The sequence below is a fragment of the Neofelis nebulosa genome, chromosome 8 (genome assembly GCF_028018385.1).
Source record: "Neofelis nebulosa isolate mNeoNeb1 chromosome 8, mNeoNeb1.pri, whole genome shotgun sequence".
NCBI classification, from domain to species: domain Eukaryota; kingdom Metazoa; phylum Chordata; class Mammalia; order Carnivora; family Felidae; genus Neofelis; species Neofelis nebulosa.
The window spans coordinates 121,579,172-121,601,220 of NC_080789.1; the positions used below are offsets into that span (position 1 = coordinate 121,579,172).

The 22,049-nt window shown below is 40.6% G+C and overlaps 1 protein-coding gene across 13 annotated transcripts in view; it reads right to left on the reverse strand.

Annotated features, from left to right (window-relative positions):
• The window catches only part of ARMC3 (armadillo repeat containing 3), a 106,927-nt gene that overhangs the window by 37,637 nt on the left and 47,241 nt on the right, over positions 1-22,049 (reverse strand). For all 13 annotated transcript variants that reach the window (XM_058681706.1, XM_058681708.1, XM_058681707.1 and 10 more), the window contains 2 exons: positions 13,624-13,776; positions 13,418-13,523 (listed from right to left, as the gene is read on the reverse strand). In XM_058681706.1, the coding sequence (XP_058537689.1) occupies positions 13,418-13,523; positions 13,624-13,776 (259 nt within the window). The remainder of the gene's footprint in view (positions 1-13,417; positions 13,524-13,623; positions 13,777-22,049) is intronic.

Consider the following 22,049-nt stretch of genomic DNA (forward strand, 5'->3'; position numbering starts at 1 on the left):
CTCTAAAAAATGAATGAACATTTAAAAATAAATAAGTAATCGGATTATTATAATTATACATATAGTAATATACATAATACATTAAATCAGAATCAGGTTATTTTTTTTTATTTTCTTTTTTAACGTTTATTTATTTTTGAGACAGAGAGAGACAGAGCATGAGTGGGGGAGGGTCAGTGAGAGAGGGAGACACAGAATCTGAAACAGGCTCCAGGCTCTGAACTGTCAGTACAGAGCCCGACACGGGGCTCGAACTCACGGACCGCGAGATCATGACCTGAGCCTAAGTCGGACACCTAACCGACTGAGCCACCAGGCGCCCCAGAATGAGGTTATTATAATTATATATACAGTGAAATATATAGTACATACAATCAGATGTCTCCCCTACTTAAAATGTTTCTGGTTTCCCATTGCTTAGGATGAAGTTCCAAATTTCTCACTTTGCCTCCAAGTCCCTGCAGGAGCCGACCTGCCTCCCCCACCGCCGCCCGAGGCCTCTCACCTCTTCCTGTGGCTCTGTGCTCTGGGCCTCGCTGGGGACCTGCATCACGCTACGGCCACCGGGCTCTGTCTCCCCTCTGGATGTTCCAGAACGCCGTTCTGACTTCCTATCAAACTCTTCCCCCGGAAAATTCCTATTCGCCTTGCCAAGTTCAACACAAATGCCTCTTCCTCTAGGAAGCATAACCCCCCAACTGGATCAGGGCTCTTTTCCACGTGAGCTTAAGATCATTTGTTTGCTAAACATAGAGACATTTTTTAAAATGATGTTTTGGCGCAAATGGTCACACAGAGCAGCAGCAATCTTGAAATACTATTTTATAGAAGCTTGTTGTGGGAAGGAGCTTAGCACAAAGTTTCTCGTTTAAATCCTGGAGCCCCGGGGCGCCTGGGTGGCTCAGTCGGTTGAGCGTCCGGCTTTGGCTCAGGGCACGATCTCACAGTTCGTGGGTTCGAGCCCCACATCGGGCTCTGTGTTGACAGCTTAGAGCCTGGAGCCTGCTTCAAATTCTGTGTCTCCCTCTCTCTCTGCTCCTCCCCTGCTCATGCTCTGTCTCTCTTTCTCCTTCAAAAATAAATAAAAACATTAAAAATAAAAATTTAAATCCTGGAGCCCCAAGATTTACGGGCATGGGCACTAAGAACATTGTGCTCAAATAAGTGTCTCTTTATGGCTCCCTGAAAATACTATGCTATTTCATGTCTGTGTCTTTGCACTCATGTTTTCTCTGCCCAAAAGGCAGGTCCCTATCCCTCCACACCTCTGCCTGGGGGACTGTAGCTCACCCTTCAAAACCTGCTCAACTGTCCCTTCCTGTGTGGAGTCGTTCTTGTCCGTTCTTGTCCATCGCTGCCTCCTTTTGTTATTCACTCCCTCCTCTTGCTATGTCTACACCTGGCTCCCCCTTCTTAGAGGCAGGGCTTGAGTCCTATTTATATCCCCAGGGCTGAGAAGATCAATATACCTAAACTGACTTGACTCAGCTCAGGGGGAGCAATGAAGAAAACCTCAGTAGGAGTCGCGAGAGGGTGAGGGGAAAATGCCCGGCTCAGCTTTAAGTTTGCAAGAAGGCATAGGACCCAACCAAGTTGAAGTCTCTGCTCATATCACCTACGGCTGCCCTCCCCACCCCCAATGCTACTCTAATTATTTCCGTGAAGTAATTATCATGTGGGGTTTAGCACATGGCATCTTACGCTTTAGACAACCTCTTAGGGATATATCCATTTCGTGTGCCAAAGGATGTCTACGTTTTGTCTTTGCAGACATCGTGGACCTGTTTACTCGGGTCCCATCATCAGATGACGCTATTTGGTACTTCTCAGAAAACCCTCGCTGCAGTTTGGAGGTTCACGTTTAACCCGTCTGCGAAGGCTGGTTACGTGAATCAAGGGTGACCTTGGGCAGTGCAGAAATCTGTTTAACAGAGCCCACATACAGGGTAATATGTGGAACCCGATGGAACAGATGGTGATATTGGCAATCAGAACCTTGTTTGTTAACAGTGATTACAACCATTCTCACCAGCGTGACTTTTCATATGTCTCTGCGAGGTTCGTCACACCAAGGAAGACATATTGGCAACAGACACACCGTGAGTGGTCAGGAGAGGTGCATATGCCACTGGCTCAGGGCTGGCGCGGTTAAGCCTTGCGGGCTCCCAGTGAGGCTGTACAGGTGCTTGGGGATGGGACGCTGGCCGTTATGAGACACGGGTCTCTCGGGTATCACAGCCAGATCTGGAATGCTGTGAACAGGATTCCTGACTCTGGTTCCTGCCAATTTTTCAACAAAAGTAATGATCCAAGAAGTCGAGCGTATTCGTGAAGTTGATCGATTTCTGAGCGCATGGAAAAGAACTAAGACCCCGCTGCAGCCCCACGGTGGCAGGAGAACGGGATACGTGCCCCAGCTCTGGCTGAGCTCCAGGGTAGACAAAAGTAGCCAAGAGAGTTCTCCTTTTAAAGAAATATTATTTAAAGAAGCTTATCAGCAGTAAGGGAGAGAATCACAATGAATTGTAGGCAAATGCTCAAAATGAAGGGTTTTTAAGCAACATACAATTTTTAAAATAAAACCCAGCCACAAAAACAAATGCACGACGTTTTACACTCCATAGCAAAATAGGAAAAACGCAAAAAAAATTTTTTAAAGGATGAGAAACCAAATTGCTTCTATCACGTTGGTGTATCTGAGTGGCATAATTTTGAGACCTTCAGAGTGTGCTTTTCTGCTCTAGTTGCTATGACATCATGGTTTCCAAAGAGATAATGGCTAGTTGCAAAGCACCTAGTAGAGGCTGACCCAGCACCTTCAAAACAGCATGCAGGTTTTTGTTACCAATTACGAGGCAGTCAACCAAAGTCTAGGGATTTCAAATGCAATTTTCTTACGAGTGACATGGAATCCTTATTGACCTATCTGTCCAATCACAATACTCCCTTCCATACATGCCACCTTCTGTTTCAAAAGCTGGAATGGCTGCCAATAATTAACTAGCTGCCATCAGGAAAGAACAACTGTCTTCCTTTTACATGGCTGACTTGTCTCCTGATAAAATAGGAATAATGGTCAAGGTGTTCGAATATTCACAATAAATGGCTTTTGCGGTTACCAAATGTTTCTGTTTAGCCTGGAAATCAGTCTCTTTGCATATCTGCACATGACAAGGGACGCAATCCCAAAGTAATTAGAGGTACCGTGTTGTTGGTTTTCTTAACTAAATCATAAGGACGCTGCGTGCTTTCGTGTGACAGCACTTGCTGGGGCTGCCTTATTCTCATCAGCTCTAATGTCACCTTCTTCTGGAGAGGCCATCTTTGACGAGCATTATGTCATTCCCTCGACCCCTTTCACAACCCTGGTGTCATGTGTGCCCCTCTCTCTGACATTGTGCTGTTTTATTTAACTGATGCTGTTATCACTTCTGAAATTACCTTCTTAAAGTTACTCGTCTATGGTCTCTGTCTCCCATCCAACACGTAAGTTTCACGACAGCAGTTTCGTGGAACCTTTGTTGTGTTCCCTACGGTATCCCTGCAGCTAAGAACAGACATAAAGAACACTTGGGTACCGGTGAGAGAATTACAAAAGAAACCTAAATTCGTAAGTAATAACCTCCTTCACCTTTGAGATAAAACAATAAAAGAGGTCAAGAACAATCCCATCCTTCCTAGTGGAAGCTTTGTTCCAAACGCCCTAGGATACTAGACAGAGGGTAATTATTCAGATACCCAAAATATAATAGGTAATCTAGGCTCACTTTTCTTTGTTTTATAGTTAAGAGAGAGAGAAAATTTAGAGAGACTAAGACTTAACCACCAGGCAAGTCAATCAACCAACACAGGATTAAAACTATGGTGGTCTGACTTATAGTCTATAACCTTTTATAACCATCGATCTCTGAAGCTTTAAAAAAGTACGGTGGGGTTTTTTTTCCAGGAAAAAGGAAAAAAAAAGCACCAAGATCTACCTGGTTCATTTCATCATTCCTCAGGGAATGAGAAATGAGGTGGGCCATGGGCCATTCTGATATGTAGCATAGTGGGAAATTCTTAGTGACCATTGGATATATTTTTTCCCTTTTCTTTATTCCCTTTATAGAAGGAGGGGGAAGAAGAGGAAGTGGAGGAGGGATAACAGGGAAAGGAAGCTGGGAGAAGAGGAAGGAGGGGAGGAAGGAAAGGAGGAAATGAAAGCTCATGCCTCCCAAGCGCCCTACTGGAGTTCAAGGAGTCATGGCCGTTCCAGTCTGGAAGAATTCAAAGAGATCAGGACAGCAAAGAAAAGCATTTCAGTGACGATCTGGAAAAATTCAGACTCAGACACTGAGCAGGAGGCAGAGAGAAAGAGCAGTTGCAGGAGTGCAGACTAGAAGTTTCCACTGTGGCAAACTCCCTAGGGATGTACAGAGCAGTCTGCCTCGGCGTAGCTCGACCCCACCGCCGTGACCCTGAGCAAAGACCGTGCCTCTGTTTCCTCATCTGCAACGTGGACCTAACAATTATCCCTGCCTCATGGCACTGCTTCGAGGATTTAGTAATATATTCCATTTCAGGAACTTAGCTTAATGCCTGGCCCAACTGTCATCACCACCATTGTCTACTCCTGTTCAGTGAGCCTCAGTGCAGGGATTTTCCCATATCCTGTCTCGATTTCTCGGACCACAGAAAAACACCATATTTCCAAATTTGCCTGTGTGTATGAAATTCTCATTTTCAAACAACTCTTCGGCTAAGTGGTCAAATCTCCAACACTTGCAGGGCTGGAGCTGGGACATTCTCGGGATCCCACCCAAGCCTTTCCCAGTTAGGTGCAGTCAATGATCAAGAAAAGCCATTTCCAGAAAAGAAGAAAACACACAGAAAATGATTAATATGAAACGTCAAGGATAAGTAAAAATGGAATTTATGTAGGTTTTAACTACTGCTTCAAACTGAGAGGGCAAGAGAAAAAAAATCGCACAATAATTTGATAGTTTTCTAGGAAAATCAGTACTGCTGGGAATTAAACTGGAAAGAGGTACCAGCAACTTTAAAATAAGGTTAATGCAAATGTTAGCGTCTGCTCTCTGGGTAATAAAAGCAGCATAGATAATTTTCTAATTGATCACTTCATGGGATTCACAGAGTTTCACAAAACTGGTAGCCGATAAAGTTTAAACCGTTTGTGAAAGTTGACTAGACAACAAGGAACACAAAATGGGGATATGGAATCAACTTGGTTTACTGCAAAATCCAACTTTTCATTCTTTCTTCAAATCCAGTATGATTTTTTTCCGGCCAGAGAAGGAATCAAGGTAGAAAAGAAAAGTATCCATTCAGTAAACTTGGATGGAAATAACACAAGAATAAATATTAAGGGGTGCCTGGGTGGCTCAGTCAGTTAAGTGTCCAACTTTGGTTTCAGCTCAGGTCATGATCTCATGGTTCCTGAGATCAAGCCCCATATTAGGCTCTGTGCTGTCAGCATGGAGGCTGCTTAGGATTCTCTCTCTTCCTCTCTCTCTCTCTCTGCCCCTTCCCCACTCGTGTTCTCTCTCTCAAAATAAATAAACTTTAAAAAAAAAGAAGAAATTTTAAGTTTACCTCAAAGACTCTTCCCATTTATTTCATCTGTTAACTTCAGAAGTCTTTTAAAATGGTAAATAACACATTGAGTTCTTTGAGGGATCAACCTTAATACAAAAGTTTAAAACATCCTTATGCACAAAACTGAATTTCCTAAAAGGTTATGAAACTAGCTTATTTATCTTGTAGGTCGCTCATATTGTGAGCATTCTAATTCAAAGGAGGTAGCATCTTACGACAAAGTGATACTAACAGGCATTTTAAAACAAAATATTCTTTTCCATGGTACACAGTCAAGAGCAAAAAATCAACTCTAGAGTAATTACGATAACGATGCGATTAACTGATGCTGTCCAAGCATATTATATTAATCCTGTGTGGTTATATAGCACGGCACATACTCAGCCACCAGAACTATGAATGTGTCAGAACATTTTTAAACGACTGCCCCTTACAAAGGACCAAAGACAAACTCAAGCATTAACACACTGTTAGTGGTAGAATATTCTCTCTTTAAAAGCAACACAATGAAATGCTTGCCAGATCACAATATTTTAATAATGTTTTAAGCTATTACTTTAGACACACCAGAGGGTGTTTCAAATTAAATTAATGTGTCTTCCACAAAAATACAGAGCAATCTTTCCGTTGCCAATGTTTTGCCCCTCCCCCAACTTCCTCCTTAAGTACCACTAGGGGTCAGTATAAAGACACGGTTCCCTTCACTGCTCGGCAGGGAAAACAGAGCCCTAGAAACACTTTCCCAGGGAAAAACCCTCACGCAATAAAGACAATAACTGTACAGCTGCAGCATTCTTAAGTCTATCTTAGACTGGACACATCGAGTCCATGACATGAGTTTGCATTTTTCATGAGACCGCATTTTAATTTTGTAAATCACAGTGGATTCGTTCTATAGTCAATGTTTCTTTAGTAACAAAGCAGTCACCGTGACAAGATTACCTCTTCTAAGTGAACCTGTGTGTATTGGGCACAAAGTATGCTCTAGAACAGACGTTAACATTTCAAAGGGTGGGGGGCGCCTGGGTGGCTCAGTCGGTTGAGCGGCAGACTTCAGCTCAGGTTCAAGCCCCGCGTCGAGCTCTGGCTCTGTCCTGATGACTCGGAGCCTGGGGCCTGCCTCGGATTCTGTGTCTCCCTCTCTCTCTGCCCCTCCCCCGCTCGCATTCTGTCTCTCTCTCTCTCTCTCTCTCTCTCTCTCTCTCTCTCTCGAAAGTAAATAAACATTAAAAAACATTTTTTTTTTTAATTTCAAAGGGTGGAATGACACAACTCCAGCCATCTCAAAGCCATACATCCCACCTCTTCCTGTAGAAGGGCAGAGATGGAGGTGAACTTTGTGGTGTTTTGCCAACTTTAAGAGAGACTGTTTTTTTTCCTTCAAAAGGACTCTCGTCATTCGGTGCAGCCCCACATGCACAACACAGGCCATTCTAAGAAACAGCGTTGGCCTATACTTGAGTCTACAAATAAAGAGGTATTTATAAAAATAAATATGTATTACCTTCTCCTCACTCTATTTAATGGGATGGGAATGGAAAAAAAAAAAAAGCTTTGAAAGTGCTTTTTATACACACTACAGAGATTTAATATTCCAAGAAGAAAATCACTTCGGGCCAGAATCTTCCCCGATAACGCCAATGCCAAATGACTGACAGGGAGTCGGGTCACTGTGAATAAATGAAGTCCTTTTCTTGAAGTTCTGTGTTAAGTTCTGTCCATGACATACCTTTTAAATGGTTTCTCTACACGTTACATGGCTTTCTTAGGCACGGTACTCCACGAATAATTCTGCTAGGCCTTAAAACTATTCAGTCAATGCTTTATTTCTCCGTTAGTGAAGAGTAATACGAAATGACAGGTTATCCACAGATAATAAAAAAAACATTCAAAAGTTCCCAAACTACTCAAACATACACCCGTACAACCTGGGGGCACTGTGGCTCTTTCTGGGATCCCTTTGGGGTATACTCCTTACTTATAGGTCACACAGCAGTAGAAGGGTCCCCACAGAAGAGCTCTTTGACCCTCGTGTCATGGAGACCAGCAGTGGCCCAGTAATCAATCATTTTGGGGGGGGAAGGGTGGGTAACCATTATATGTGCTGTCATTTAGAACTCTCTTAAGTCACTGCTGTTGTGGAAAGCCCAAGAAGGGGTACAAAAAATTAAAAAAAAAAAAAAAAAGAAAAAGAAATGGAGATAAGAAGTTCTCTAAGCTTAAGGGAAATCATCCAGTTCTTCACGGAGGTAACACAGAATAAGCAGGAAGAATCAGGAGTTAGTATGATCTGTGAACAAACAACGGAGACTAGATTGTGTTTTCTATGGCAAAACCAGTTATTACCTACTTATCTGTGGGTATTAATTGTATTATTACTTTTCATATTTTTTTAAATGTTTTTATTTATTTTTTGAGAGAGAGTGCAAGCGGGGGAGGGACAGAGAGAGAGGGGGACAGAGGATCCTAAGTGGGCTTTGTGATGACAGCGGAGAGCCGGATGCAGGACTCAAACCCACGAACTGTGGGACCATGACCTGAGCCAAGGTTGGAGGCTAAACCAACTGAGCCACCCAAGCGCCCCTACTCTTTGTATATTTATTTTATTCCTTGTCTTATTTCCTAAAATAACTGCATCGTTTGAAAGCTATCCTGCCAACAACCATACTATTTTCTAATCTTTTCCTCGTTTACTAATAGCCAAAATTCACTTCGTGTTGGAAAGGAAAACGAAAAACATGAAAGTCTTTTTAGTCTTCAGATAACTCAAAACCTCTAATTCTGATCAGATCCAACAGATGGCAGTGATGTTATAAATTAACAGTTTAAAATATTCTTGTAATGTGTGGACTCTGCTCCTCAGAAGAACGTCAACCACGAATAATAATTCCCTCACTATTTGCGTAAATCATGTACAACTTTAATATGAATAATTGGACAGGAGAGCGCAAGTAAAGATCACCTGAAATTTCGCTGAGATGCTATTTCCTGGATCAAAAATCAACAACTTTCTCCTTTCCAAGAAGTATTACAAATGGAGAATTGTCAGAAAGATTAGCAGTGAACGAAGCAAGGAGAGGTGCCCAAAGTGACTAAATGGGTTACCTTTTCATACAGAATTCATTATTGCTCTTAGGTTTCTATTTTCATCTATTTCTTCCTACAAGGGTTGTCTTAGCCTTCTCACTTTTTATTTATTCGCTTATAAATGATTTCACTTTTCTTTCTCCTTCTATCACTTTAAATAAGCAAATCTGGTTAAGGGTGCCTGGGTGGCCCGGTCGGTTAAGAGTCTGGCTCTTGGTTTCAGCTCAGGTCATGATCTCACGGACCTTGAGATTGAGGCCCACATCGGGCTCTGGGCTCACAGTTCAGAGCCTGTTTGGGATTCTCCCTCCCTTTCCCTCTCTCTCTATGCCACCCCCCAACATGCTCGCTCATGTTCTCTCTCTCTCTCTCAAAATAAATAAACATTAAATAAAATAAGTTAATCTGGCTGTTCTTGTCCTTTTTTTCCTATGCCTTCAAATTGTTATTTTTTTTAAATGTTTGTTTATTTTTGAGAGAGAGTGAGAGTGTACGAGTGGGGAATGGGTAGAGAGAGAGGGGGAACAGAGGATCTGAGGCAGGCACTACACTGTCAGCACAGAGCCCGACACAGGGCTTGAATTCGTCAATGGCAAGATCATGATGAGCCCGTCAGTCACTCAACCAACTGAGCCACCCAGGGGCCCCTCAAATTGTTAATTTTATTTGTGTTCATGGCCTTTCCATATTTTTATCCACTTTAAGTGATCTTTACCCTGCAGATAATAAAGAATGAAAAGTACAAATAGAAAAGTCTTAGAGGTAAGTTTCCACTGTTGCTTCTGTGGTCCAAATCATGTAAAAACACAACAATACAACCGATCACTTTCTGTTCTCAATTACGGGCATTGGTTGATGTCAGACCTTCTGGTTTTTCACTGTCCTTTCACTTTCCGTCGTGTTTTCGGTGTAAGTCCACTTTCCCCCCCAAATCCGTTGTTACATAAAGGAAATTACGCCAGCATTACGTGTAATCATAACATACCAGAGATCACTCAATGCATAAAACAGGCCTCCAATTCCAGAAGGTGCCCTGACTTTAAGAATTAGAAATCCAGGGACTCCTGGGTGGTTCAGTTGGTTGAGCATGTGACTCTCCGTTTCTGGTCAGGTCGTGATCTCACAGTTTGTGAGTTCGAACCCAACATCAGGCTCTGTCTGCACTGGCAGCAGAGAGCCTGCTTGGGATTCTCTTTCTCTCTCTCTCTCTTTCTACCCCTCCCCTGCTCTCTCTCAAAATAAATAAATAAACTTGAATAATAAAAAATTTTAAAAAATAATTAGAAATCCACTTTAGGCACATTGAGATATGAATGTCAGAGAAGAGGTTGTCTTCTAACAAACAAAATTAGTATTCACAATGCTTAATTGCAAATTTTTCTTTTTAAATTTTTTTTTCAACGTTTTTTATTTATTTTTGGGACAGAGAGAGACAGAGCATGAACGGGGGAGGGGCAGAGAGAGAGGGAGACACAGAATCGGAAACAGGCTCCAGGCTCCGAGCCATCAGCCCAGAGCCCGACGCGGGGCTCGAACTCACGGACCGCGAGATCGTGACCTGGCTGAAGTCGGACGCTTAACCGACTGCGCCACCCAGGCGCCCCGCAAATTTTTCTTTTTAATTAGGCTGGCAATTATCAGGTATCCGAACAGCTACCCAGTGCACCTGGAAGACATTAGCTCTGGGTTTTTGCCTTTTCTTACTACTTAGGTGTGGCAGAAAAGCAACATTCTTTCTACCCCCCAATCTCACCCCCCCACCCCCAGCAGCAGAGTCACAACTCAGGCCTTCCCCTTCCCCACGTGCCCCCCCATGCCCTCACGTGGCGCCCCCCCACCCCAGCAGCTAAGAAAAGTGATCCAAGGCCCTGCTTCTAAAACGTGATGCCAGAAATATTCACCAATGCAGAGTTTAAGCTAATATGTTTTTAAAGACAATCTGAGTAGAATACACTTTTGATTAAAAATAATCAATCATGGTTATTGTCTCTTCTGTTTTGGTTCTAATTAATGCTCTAGGAGGCTTGCTAGAAGGATGGGCAATGTGGTTTATTTGTTTTCATTCCTTTTGGTTGACTGTAGAATCTTTGCCAACTCCAGTCTTCAGCATTTGGCACAAATATGTCAAATCTGACTCCATTTCCTCCCCCAAAACATTCATTTTCAGTATCTTTTAGCTCAAAAAGTCCAACGTAAAAAGTATATAGGTCTCAAGAGAGACAGATATCCATAGCCATAAGAGATATCTCAAGAGACAACCATTTTCATTCACATCCCATTTCCCATACCAAACACATATTGGAAAAAATGATCAGAATGGACAGTATATAATAGGTTAAAGAAATACCTGCCATTAAAATTTTATAAAAATAAAAATAAATCACGAAAATAAAGAGACGCGTGGCATCATTTAGTCTTAGTTGACCTTTCTGTGTTGACAACATGGAACCATCGAGTCGGATGACAAAGTTCTGTGTAACAGATGACTGAATTGCAAGAGAAAGTCTGAAGGAGCCTCTTTCAGAAGCTACTTCACATCCTAATTTTCTATGATTTTGTATAAAACTGTGAAATTATATAAGCCAGGCAAACTCACATCAAATTAAGACATCTATACACTCTGGAGGCCTATTAAAGTATTTTAGATAATATATCAATCTAAATGCACCCAAGATAGAAGTGTTTCAATGTCACCGGTAAGACTTTTCACTGGCACCGCTATCCTGGAACAATGCTATTTTCAAATTGCTACTTATTATGACTCAATATTCTAGAAATTTGTGTACTTTCACATAGATAATGATGACCATGAATTTAGGAAATTGCTATGTCAAAGACTGTAGCTATTAAAGGAACACAGTTTTGTTCTGATGCTTATCCTATTTTGGCTGTATTTTAATCGGGCATTGTTAGATTTTTAGTCATTCCATTAAGATCTCATAAAATACTGTGTGGGAGTAGAGAAAGGGAAAGAAAGGGTAGGAAGGGTAAGAAATAGATTAAGTATATGATGGAGGTAGAGGAAGATCGATTTCAAGTTAGAAAAGACTAATCTCAGCCACAATGCCATAAAGCAATAATACACAAAAGTTAATAACTTACGTATCGTGATGGTGGATTTTATGTGTCAACTTGACTGGGCGAAACAATACCCAGATAGCTGGTAAAATATTATTTCTGAGTGCATATGTGAAGGTGTTTCTGGAAGAGGTTAGCATTTGAGTCAGGAGACTGAGTAAAGGTGGCCCTCACCAATGGGGGTGGGCATCGTCTAATCCGTTGAGGGTCCGAATGGAACGAAAAGGTGGCAGGGTGAATTGTTCTCTGCCTAAGCTGGAGCATTCATCTTTTCCAGCCTGGGACACTGGCTTCCCCGGCTCTCAGGCTTTCAGATTCACACTGAATTATACCAAGAGATCATCTTTCCTGGTTCCCCAGTTTACAGATGGCAGATGATGAAACTTCTTGGCCTCCATAATCACATAAGCCAGTTCCTATAATAAACCTTCTCATATCTATATATTATGTTCCATTGGTTCTGTTTCTCTAGAGAATCCTTAATAATAAACATACCAAATGAGATACAGGGAGGGTAAATAATTATTTTATTTATGAACGTTTCTTTCAAGAAGTTCTCGCTCTTTTATAAGGCAATCTTCTCTGGAGGAAAGAACACAGATTCCAGATTTAATTTCCAGCTCAGCCATTTTAATAAATGTGTGTACCCAGGAAAATTAGGTAACCTTACAGAGCCTCGGTTTCCTCATCTGCTGACAGATTATCTTGGTAATTGAAGTTTGTGCTGAATATAGATCACATACCACAGTGCTTAGAATATAGAGGGCACTCCTTTCCAATCTTTCCACATAGTGTTTACCCATAAATATACTGCTTTCCATTGACTTTTTAAAAAAATTTTTTTTTAATGTTTATTTTTGAGACAGAGAGAGACAGAATATGAATGAGGGAGGGACAGAGAGAGAGGGAGACACAGAATGGAAGCAGGCTCCAGGCTCTGAGCCATCAGCCCAGAGCCCAATGCGGGGCTCGAACTCACAGACCGCGAGATCGTGACCTGAGCTGAAGTCGGACGCTTACCCGACTGAGCCACCCAGGTGCCCCTCCACTGACTTTTTAAAATGTTTCTAGATTTACCTAATATTTATGTCCTTTTAAAATGGGTCTTGTAGGGGCGCCTGGGTGGCTCAGTCGGGTAAGTGTCCTACTGCAGCTCAGGTCATGATCTCACAGCTCGTGAGTTCTAGCCCCATGTTGGGCTCTGTGCCAACGGCTCAGCCTGGAGCCTGCTTGGGATTTGGATTCTGTGTCTCCCCCTCTCTCTCTCTCTCAAAAATAAACTCTAAGAAATAAATAAATAAAATGGATCTTTTAAATTTTCTCTAGATTAATCAAATGTTTCTACAAAGTTGCCTTTAATATTTCCAGCAGCCATCCCGTTTTGTTTCTTCTGGAATTGTCCACAAAAGTTAGACTGTGAGCTGAACCAGATGGTTCACCCATTTTCCCAATCAGCCCAGAAGAGTCAAGATTTTGTAGCATCTTTGAAAATCAGGGCCATCTGATGACTCTGACTTTCATAAGGATTCCTGAGGAGTAACCCAAGAGAGAACATCTGAAAGAATATGTAAATTGCCTGGAAAGCCAAAATATTAAAATGAGAACATCCTGGACTGTTAGATACCCCTAAACAAGTCAGCGTTGAGTTTCTCCTTACTTTGCATTAGCGGGATGGCATGTGGTTAGATTGGCCAGGGCCAGGGAGGCGGCCTCCCTCACTTCTTCACTGTCACTCTTCAGCAGCACGATTAACTGTGGAATCCCTACAGAAAAAGAGAGGGAAGATGTGGTTTTGTGAATACCCAGCTAAACTACAACTGGGGACCTAAAAATGTTCGAAATGGTTTTTTCTGCTTTGCTTACCCTGGTTATTGAAAAATTCCTTGCTGCCCGTATTCTCACACATTGCCGAGATCGCTTGGGAAGCAGCAATTTTAGTTCCGTCGTTTTCAGCACCCAAAAGGGCTACAAGGCATTTTTCAACCTCTTGTTCGTGAAAAAGTTTTCTATTCTCAGCTTTCATAAACCAAAAGGAAAAAAATTAATCAGGATTTTTGCCGCAAAAAACCATGCAAGGGTAACTACTTCCTCATCTAAAATGTGACAGGAGGTTCCAGCCGTTTCTTAGCCTCAGTCACAAACCTCTACACTAAATAAAATATTCCCCCACTCGACCTCTAGAACACAGTGACTATGCAAAGTGACTTATGAATATTAAAACTTAAGTTCCTGTTCCCTTGTATATCAGTACTAGGGCAAAGAAAATTCTACGATAAGAAAGAGGCAAGTTTCAGATTTAGCGAAAATTTATTTAACGCCTGTCATGCTGCCTGGCACCGTGCCGTGTTCACACAATGCTGTCTTCTCACTAAGGACAAAAACCCTGTTTGGGGCGCCTGGGTGACTCAGTCGGTGAAGCGCCTAATACTAGATTCGGGCTCTGGTCATGATCTCCCAGTTTATGAGTTCGAGCTCGCACGGGGCTCCGTGCTGGCAGGGTGGACCCTGCTTGGGATTCTCTCTCTCCCTCTCTCTGCCCCTCCCCAGCTCTGTCTGTCTCTTTCTCTCAAAGTAAATAAATAAAGGCTTTTTTTTTTTAGAAAGGACAAAACCCTGTTTATCTGATGTTTATTTTAAATACAAAACTCAACATTTGAAGAATGCCTAAGACATACAAACTGGCATGCTGGGTACTCAAGAGAAAAGGAGAGAAGTGGAGAAAGTAAAAATGAATAAAAGAGAATGAGCCCAAGTCTTCGGGATTTATAATCTTATATCAAAAAATCATAATCATTTTTATCTCAAGTTACAATAAATGCTGTTGCAGCAAAAATTACAATAAATATTTAATTGCCAAATTGCCATTGATATAACCTAAACATACATTAGCATGGTTTTTTTTTTATTTGAAAACAAATAAAATTGTGACTCTAAGAACATACCATGATATTCACCCCATTATGAAACACTTAATTAAAAATCAAAGTATTTTCAATGTTCTTTTTGTTCCCTACTGTTTTTCTCTTGATTTCCTTTCGTTTTTTTAAATAAATGACAACCTCATTACTATACTAAGCAAGCACTGCATTAAACTAAATTACAACGTTAAAACCTCATTTTTTTGTTTTGTGTTCTACAGCTATTTTTTAATTTTTATTTTTATTATTTTAATGTTTTTATTTTTAGAGAGAGAGAGACCGCACAAGTGGGGGAGCAGGGCAGAGAGACAGAGAGAGAGAGAGAGAGACAGAATCTTAAGACAGAATCTCCATGCTGTCAGGTCAGAGCCCGACGTGGGGCTTGATCTCACAAACCATGAGATCATGACCTGAGCCAAAATCAAGAGTCACATGATCAACCAACTGAGCCATCCAGGCATCCCGTAAGTTACTCTTTATTAAAGGCATGTACTAGAAAAAAGATATATTAAACTAAACTCAATTTTAATGCCGTAAGAGGAATCAGAGACTAGTTTGAAAAGAACCAGCTTACAAATAATTCTTTGCTAATTTGTTTACAGTCCTCCAAAAAGCGTTATCATAGGTTTGACTTTCCATTAATTACCCTTTGAAGTCAATTTACGTGGTTAAAATAGAAGAACGAGTAAGATATGCTCTTAGGATGCTGATATACGTAAGAGGAGACTATTCTGTTAGAATAAAAAATCTCCGCAAAAACCGCCTTACTAATTTCGATCGTATGTGACTTCTGCACGAGGAACTAATTCATCGTTTACATATATTACAACTAACTTGTGTTTCTAGGAATATTCTCAGAACTTATCATAACTGCTTGTCCACTTTAAAGTTAATAGAGGATTTCCGTCTTCTTTTAACCTTGAGTTTTTTCAAATTGCCCCCTTTTGCACAGAAGCGAAACCACACTCACATGTCACCACCTTTGCAATCACTTTTGGCCTTTGTTCATTCCAAACACAGCAACCTGGTCACAACTGGCACTGGCTACATCACTAACACTTCTGTTCATTTGTCTTAAACCAATTATGAACCATGTCCTGTAATCCTATCGTTTTAATCCCTTGCTCCTTTCACTTAAACTGAGGATTCAGGCAGGTCATGACTGTTTTACTTTTGTAAATGGTGCGATTAATACTTAAATCTCAAGTATGTGGCTTCTGAAAGGTTTTAAAATATATGTAGTCCTGATTAGTATTCCCTGAATAAAAAAGATCTGAAACTCTTCTAGAGTCTTTGACCTAAAATGCTTAGATTCATAATTAAGATTTCCCTGATAGCTCTAAATTCACTTTACTAAACAGAACACTCTGAGCGTAAATTCTACCAGGAAAATCAGCCAGAAGAATTAATTTGTCAAGACTAACTTTGGAGTATGTGGTTGTCGCATTCAAAAACCAGTATACAGGCAATTCTTGGAAATATTTTTTTTTTAAATAATCTAAATACCACGGGCAATTAGTTTCTCAGCCCTGCTGGGAGTGTTCTCAAAATCCAGCTGCGTTCACCAAACCTCAAAAGTGCTGACTGCAGTGTGGCCATAATAGATTTAAAAGATGAATTAACATATTAACCAAGTACCTTCACTGAATTGCTGCACCGAGAAGTAAAGTATTTATGTTTTAATTATACAGATAATAAAGATGGCAAGGTAATTATGCTACTAATAGAGTAATGTCCTTTAAAGATAACATTTGTGCAGTATCACTAAAATAAAAAGCGTGAGGCTTTGTAACTGGAAATAAATCTGCACGTAATGATGCTTTTCTTCGCCTGCTCTTGGGAAGTTGCTATGGCGCCACCTTTGCTCCTGCTGAGATGTTAATGTCAGTTCATAAACCTCCTGGCAACGTGGTAATTAACACCTTCCTCCTCCCGGTCCCAGGTCAAAAACTGACTGATCTAGGCTTTCGACTGTGGGGGCGCATGTTAAAAAGTACTCAACAAACAAAACTTAAAGAATGTGTATTAAGGGGCACCGGGTGGCTCAACGGGTTAAGCGTCCGTCCAACTTTGGCTCAGGTTATGATCACACGGTTGTGAGTTCGAGCCCCCCATTGGTCTCTGTGCTGAAGCTCAGAGTTCAGAGCCTGGGGCCTGCTTCGGATTCTGTGTCTCCCTCTCTCTGCCCCTCCCTTGCTCTCTCTCTCTCAAAAATAAATAAACATTAAAAAAAAATTTTTGTTAAAGAATATGTATTACGTGTCTGTGTGTTTTTGACGTGCAATGACGATGCATTCCCTAACTTACAAAACATTTTTGATGATGAAAAAGTAAGAAAGAAAGTTTTACGTGAATACTGATGGTTACGTTATTCTTAATAACAGGATAAGGAGCAATATTTGTGAAAACCTACTTATAAATGGAGTTTTCTAACTGTGCAAATATCTTCTCTCATTCAGTAGGTTGTCTTTTAGTCTTGGCGATTGTTCCTATGCTGTGCAGAAGCTTTTCATTTTGATGTAGTCCCAATAGCTTATTTTTGCGTTTGTTTCCCTTGCCTCGGGAGACATCTAGAAAAATGCGGCTACAGCTGATGTCAGAGAAATTACTGCCTGTGCTCTCTTCTGGGGTTTTCTAACTGTGGAAAATTATTTTGAGACTTCATGATTATTTACTTCCAATACAGAAATATTAGGAGAGAACTTTGTTATTCCTTAGTTAGTTTTTAGTTTTTCATTGTCACTAGTTAATATAAAATAAAGCATCCTAGATCTGGCTGGGTCTGGCAGAGAGAAGTCAAGGCAGGCAACATTTGGTATAAAAAGGGGTAGATAAGAAACACAGGTAGGGCTTGAAAAGAAGGCACAGTATAGAAGGGAGGCAGGGAAGAAGAGGTGCTTATTGTCGATCTGGCCAAGTAAACAGCGTAAGGAAGTAAATAAACAACAAATAGAAGAGATCATCAGGTAAACGATGCAGCTGTAGGATTTAGGAGTTGGGAAGTCGATGTCAAATCCTATAAGGACTGTTTTGGCAGAATGGGAGAAGCTGAAGTCGCATGCAGTCGGTCGAGGGATGGAGATGAGATGAAGAGGTGAAGTTATTTAAAATTAACTAGTCTTTCAAAGAAGTGGATTGAGAAGAAAAGGGGGGAAGAGGGGGCCGTGGGTCAGGGACAAGTCAGGAAGAAACAAATTTTGTAAACTACTCCTGGTCAATGAACAATTATGGGCTCCTCAGAATGTTCTAAATTTGTATCAGTTTCCTCCTATATAACCACTAGGACCAGGAGAAAATAGCACCCCAGTGTTGTAATGCCACATTAGTGGGAAAGCCTCATCATCATCCAAAACTGGGCTAAAGGACTCCATTGCCGTCTCAGTTGATGCGGTAAATAAGCAAGGGCATCCTGCAGGTCTTGTCTGATTATTGTAACTAGGCCTAGTTGATGAAAAAAAAAAAAACCATCAAAACATTAAAAACCACAATTAGGAATGAGTAATAGGTATGGAAGAAAGGGAACAGAGACAGGCTAAAACAATAAATATTCCTGGGGGAAAAAAAAACAGTAAATAAAACAAAAGTAATAACCAAAAGTATAATAGGAAAAAAGTTTCCTAAGTTAGAAAACAAAAAACAGATCCCAAACCACGATTCAGTAGATGACAAGACTTTTCTGTTTCAGGCAGAGAGAGAGGGTGGGTATGTGTCAGACACATTTTGACAAAGTTTTTTTTTAACTTATAGGATAAGGGATTCAGCACAAATACAAAAAGAAAATATTTTCTATAAAGAAGAATGGAAATCAGACTGCCCTTAGACTCAGACGCTACAAAAACAAGGTTCGTAGAAAATTGGAGAAAACGCTGTGATGTAACAGTTCCAGACCCAGCCAAACTGTCCTATGTGCTTTTTTCCTAAATAAAATCTTAAGAATGGGCATGTTTTATCATGAGAAATTTACAATGTACATTGAAGTGGATTCAATATGTAAATAACGATAAGTGTGGAAAAAATTGAGTGTATAATGGCAAAATGATCCATAAAAAAGAGAATTCTATAGATTTTTTAAAATGTATTTATGTATTCATTTTTTACAGAAAGAATGCATGGGGGAGAGAGGCAGAGGGAGAGAGAAAGAGAGAGAGAGAGAAAGAGAGAGAGAATCTCAAGCAGGCTCCACACTCAGCCTGGTGCGGAACTCGATCCCACAACCCGATCGCGACCTGAGCTGAAATCAAGAGTCAGATGCTCAACTCACTGAGCCACCCAGGTGCCCCCAAATTACATAGATTTTTAGAGAGGAGAATCTATAACCCCCCTATGAAATTTGCAAACATCAGGAAAGGGAAGAGTTATGGAAGCAAAAAAGTTAAATGTCTTCAATAACTATAGCCACTCTATCTTTAAAAAAGTCACTTAAAATTTCCTTTCATCTATATAACAAAAAAAGGAAGAAAGCAAAGAAGACAACATAGAAAAATGAAAAGCCGAAAACAGCAAACACGGTCAGGCAGAAGGTGAAACAAATACAATAGTTGTAGAAATAAACCTAACGATGGTTCATCCCCTTGCTTCTGGATCTAGTGAGTGATGGTTTCACAATATTGCTAATCTGTGGGGACCTCGCTATCCCTTGTTTGTTCCCTTAACCCTGACTGTACTTCTGAAAGTAGTCCCTTCATGTGTCTCTTTATTTAACTCATCTGGAGTTTCAAGGGCTGGTAATACACCTTTTTGTCTAGTCAACAAGCATCTATTCCCTTATTTTATTCATTGTTTACCTTTATCTTCTAGAACAGTGCCTTGCATATAGCAGGCATACAATAAATATTTGCTAAGTAGTAGGCAAAGAGATCCATAGATCATATACTAGGCCTCGGTGACAATGCAATATTATTTTCAAAGCAAAACTTGCATTTTTTAAACTACAAATCAAAAAAAAATGTTAGAATTTAAAATGGGAGACTTTGAACTCTGGCTCCTGCTGGAGAAATGGGATCTGGGGCTCACTGTAGGTTCACTCAAGGGTTGGCCCAGTTTGCTGATATGGTCAAAAGGCTGATTAAAATCCTTGCTTCAATAGCACTGCTAGGAATTTACCCAAGGGATACAGGAGTACTGATGCGTAGGGGCACTTGTACCCCGATGTTTATAGCAGCACTCTCAACAATAGCCAGATTGTGGAAAGAGCCTAAATGTCCATCAACTGATGAATGGATAAAGAAATTGTGGTTTATATACACAATGGAGTACTACGTGGCAATGAGAAAGAATGAAATATGGCCTTTTGTAGCAACGTGGATGGAACTGGAGAGTGTGATGCTAAGTGATGTAAGCCATACAGAGAAAGACAGATACCATATGGTTTCACTCTTATGTGGATCCTGAGAAACTTAACAGAAACCCATGGGGGAGGGGAAGGAAAAAAAAAAAAAGAGGTTAGAGTGGGAGAGAGCCAAAGCATAAGAGACTGTTAAAAACTGAGAACAAACTGAGGGTTGATGGGGGGTGGGAGGGAGGGGAGGGTGGGTGATGGGTACTGAGGAGGGCACCTTTTGGGATGAGCACTGGGTGTTGTATGGAAACCAATTTGACAATAAATTTCATATATTGAAAAAATTAAATTAAATTAAAAAAAGAAAAAAAAAGGTTTTGCACCCATAAAAAAAAAAAATCCTTGCTTCATAAAACTGAAATTGAAAATAATCCTACGATAACCAAATCTTTATATTACATAAAATGATGGTGCATGTTTCTAAAATGCTGTTCATAATATACATCACCCCACTTCAAAGAGGATATCATGAATAAGAGAAAATCCAGAAAAAGTAAGAGAATGATTACAGGATAGCATAAGGACATGATGTATGGGGAAAGGCTAACTGAAGATTCTTCCGTCCGGAAAAATAATGGTTAAAGGAAACATGAAAAAAAATCACAAATGGCATAGATGAAATCAATACAGATTTAGTCGTTTGATTCTAAAATAGTGAGGAGACACAATTTGGAACTGGGATGTAGTCATTTTAGAACTAACATAAGGAAGTAGATTCATAAAACATTAAGTGCCAGACGGGATTTAAAGCCTATCTGGTTGAGTTTCTTTGTATTACAAATAAAGAATGGATTTCACCAAATGGTGCTAGGAACACTGGATTTCCACACGCAAGAGAATGAAGTTGGACCCTACCACACCATACACAAAAGCAACTCAAAAATGGATCAAAGACCTAAACATAAGAGATAAAACTATAAAATTCTTACAAGAACACATAGGGGAAATTTTTCATGACATTGGATTTGTTAATGATTTTTTGGACATAACACCAACGGCATAGGAAACGAAAGAAAAACGAGATAAATTGGACTCCACCAGAATTAAAAACAGTGCATCAAAGGACACAATCAATAGTATGAAAAGGCAACCCACGGAACGGGAGAACATGTTTGCAAACCATACATCTGATAAGGAGTTAATATCCCGAATATAGAAAGAACTCCTACAACTCAATAACAACCTGGTTTAAAAAAAAAAATGGGCAAAGGATTTAAATAGGCCTTTCTCCAAAGAAAATAAGCACATGGAAAAAAAAAGCTCAACGTCACTGATCATTAGAGAAATACAAACTAAAACACAGTGAGACACCACTTCACACAAATGAGTATGGCTACTAACTAACTAACTAAATAAATAAATAAATAAAACAGCAAGTATGGGTGAGAATGTGGAGAATTGGAATGCTTGTGCCCTGTTGGCGGGTGTGTACAATGGGTGCAGCTGCTGTGGAAAACAGTATGCAGTTCCTCAACATATTTAACACAGAATTACCATATGATCCAGCAATTCCAGTCATGAGTATATACCCGAAATAACTGGAAAGCAGGGACTTGAAAAGCTATTTGTATATGTATGTTCATAGCGGCATCATTCACACTAGCCAAACAGTACAAGAAACCCAAGTGTCCATTAACAGATGAACAGGTCAACAAAATGTGATGTATACATACAGAATACTATGTAGCCTTAAAAGGGAAGGAAGTTCTTTTTTTTTTTTTTTTACATTTATTCATTTTTGAGAGACAGAGCACAAGCAGGGGAGGGGGAGAGAGAGAGGGAGGCACAGAATCCGAAGCGGGTTCCAGGCTCCCAGCGGTCAGCACAGAGCCCGACGCGGGGCTCGGACTCACAAACCACGAGATCATGACCTGAGCCGAAGTCCGATGCACAACTGACTGAGCCACCCAGGCGCTCCAAAGGGGAAGGAAGCTCTGATGCATGCTGGAACATGGAGGAACCTGAGATGGGTCACGCCAAGTGAAATAAGCCAGTCACCAAAGGACTAGTATTTTACAGTTCCACTTGTATCA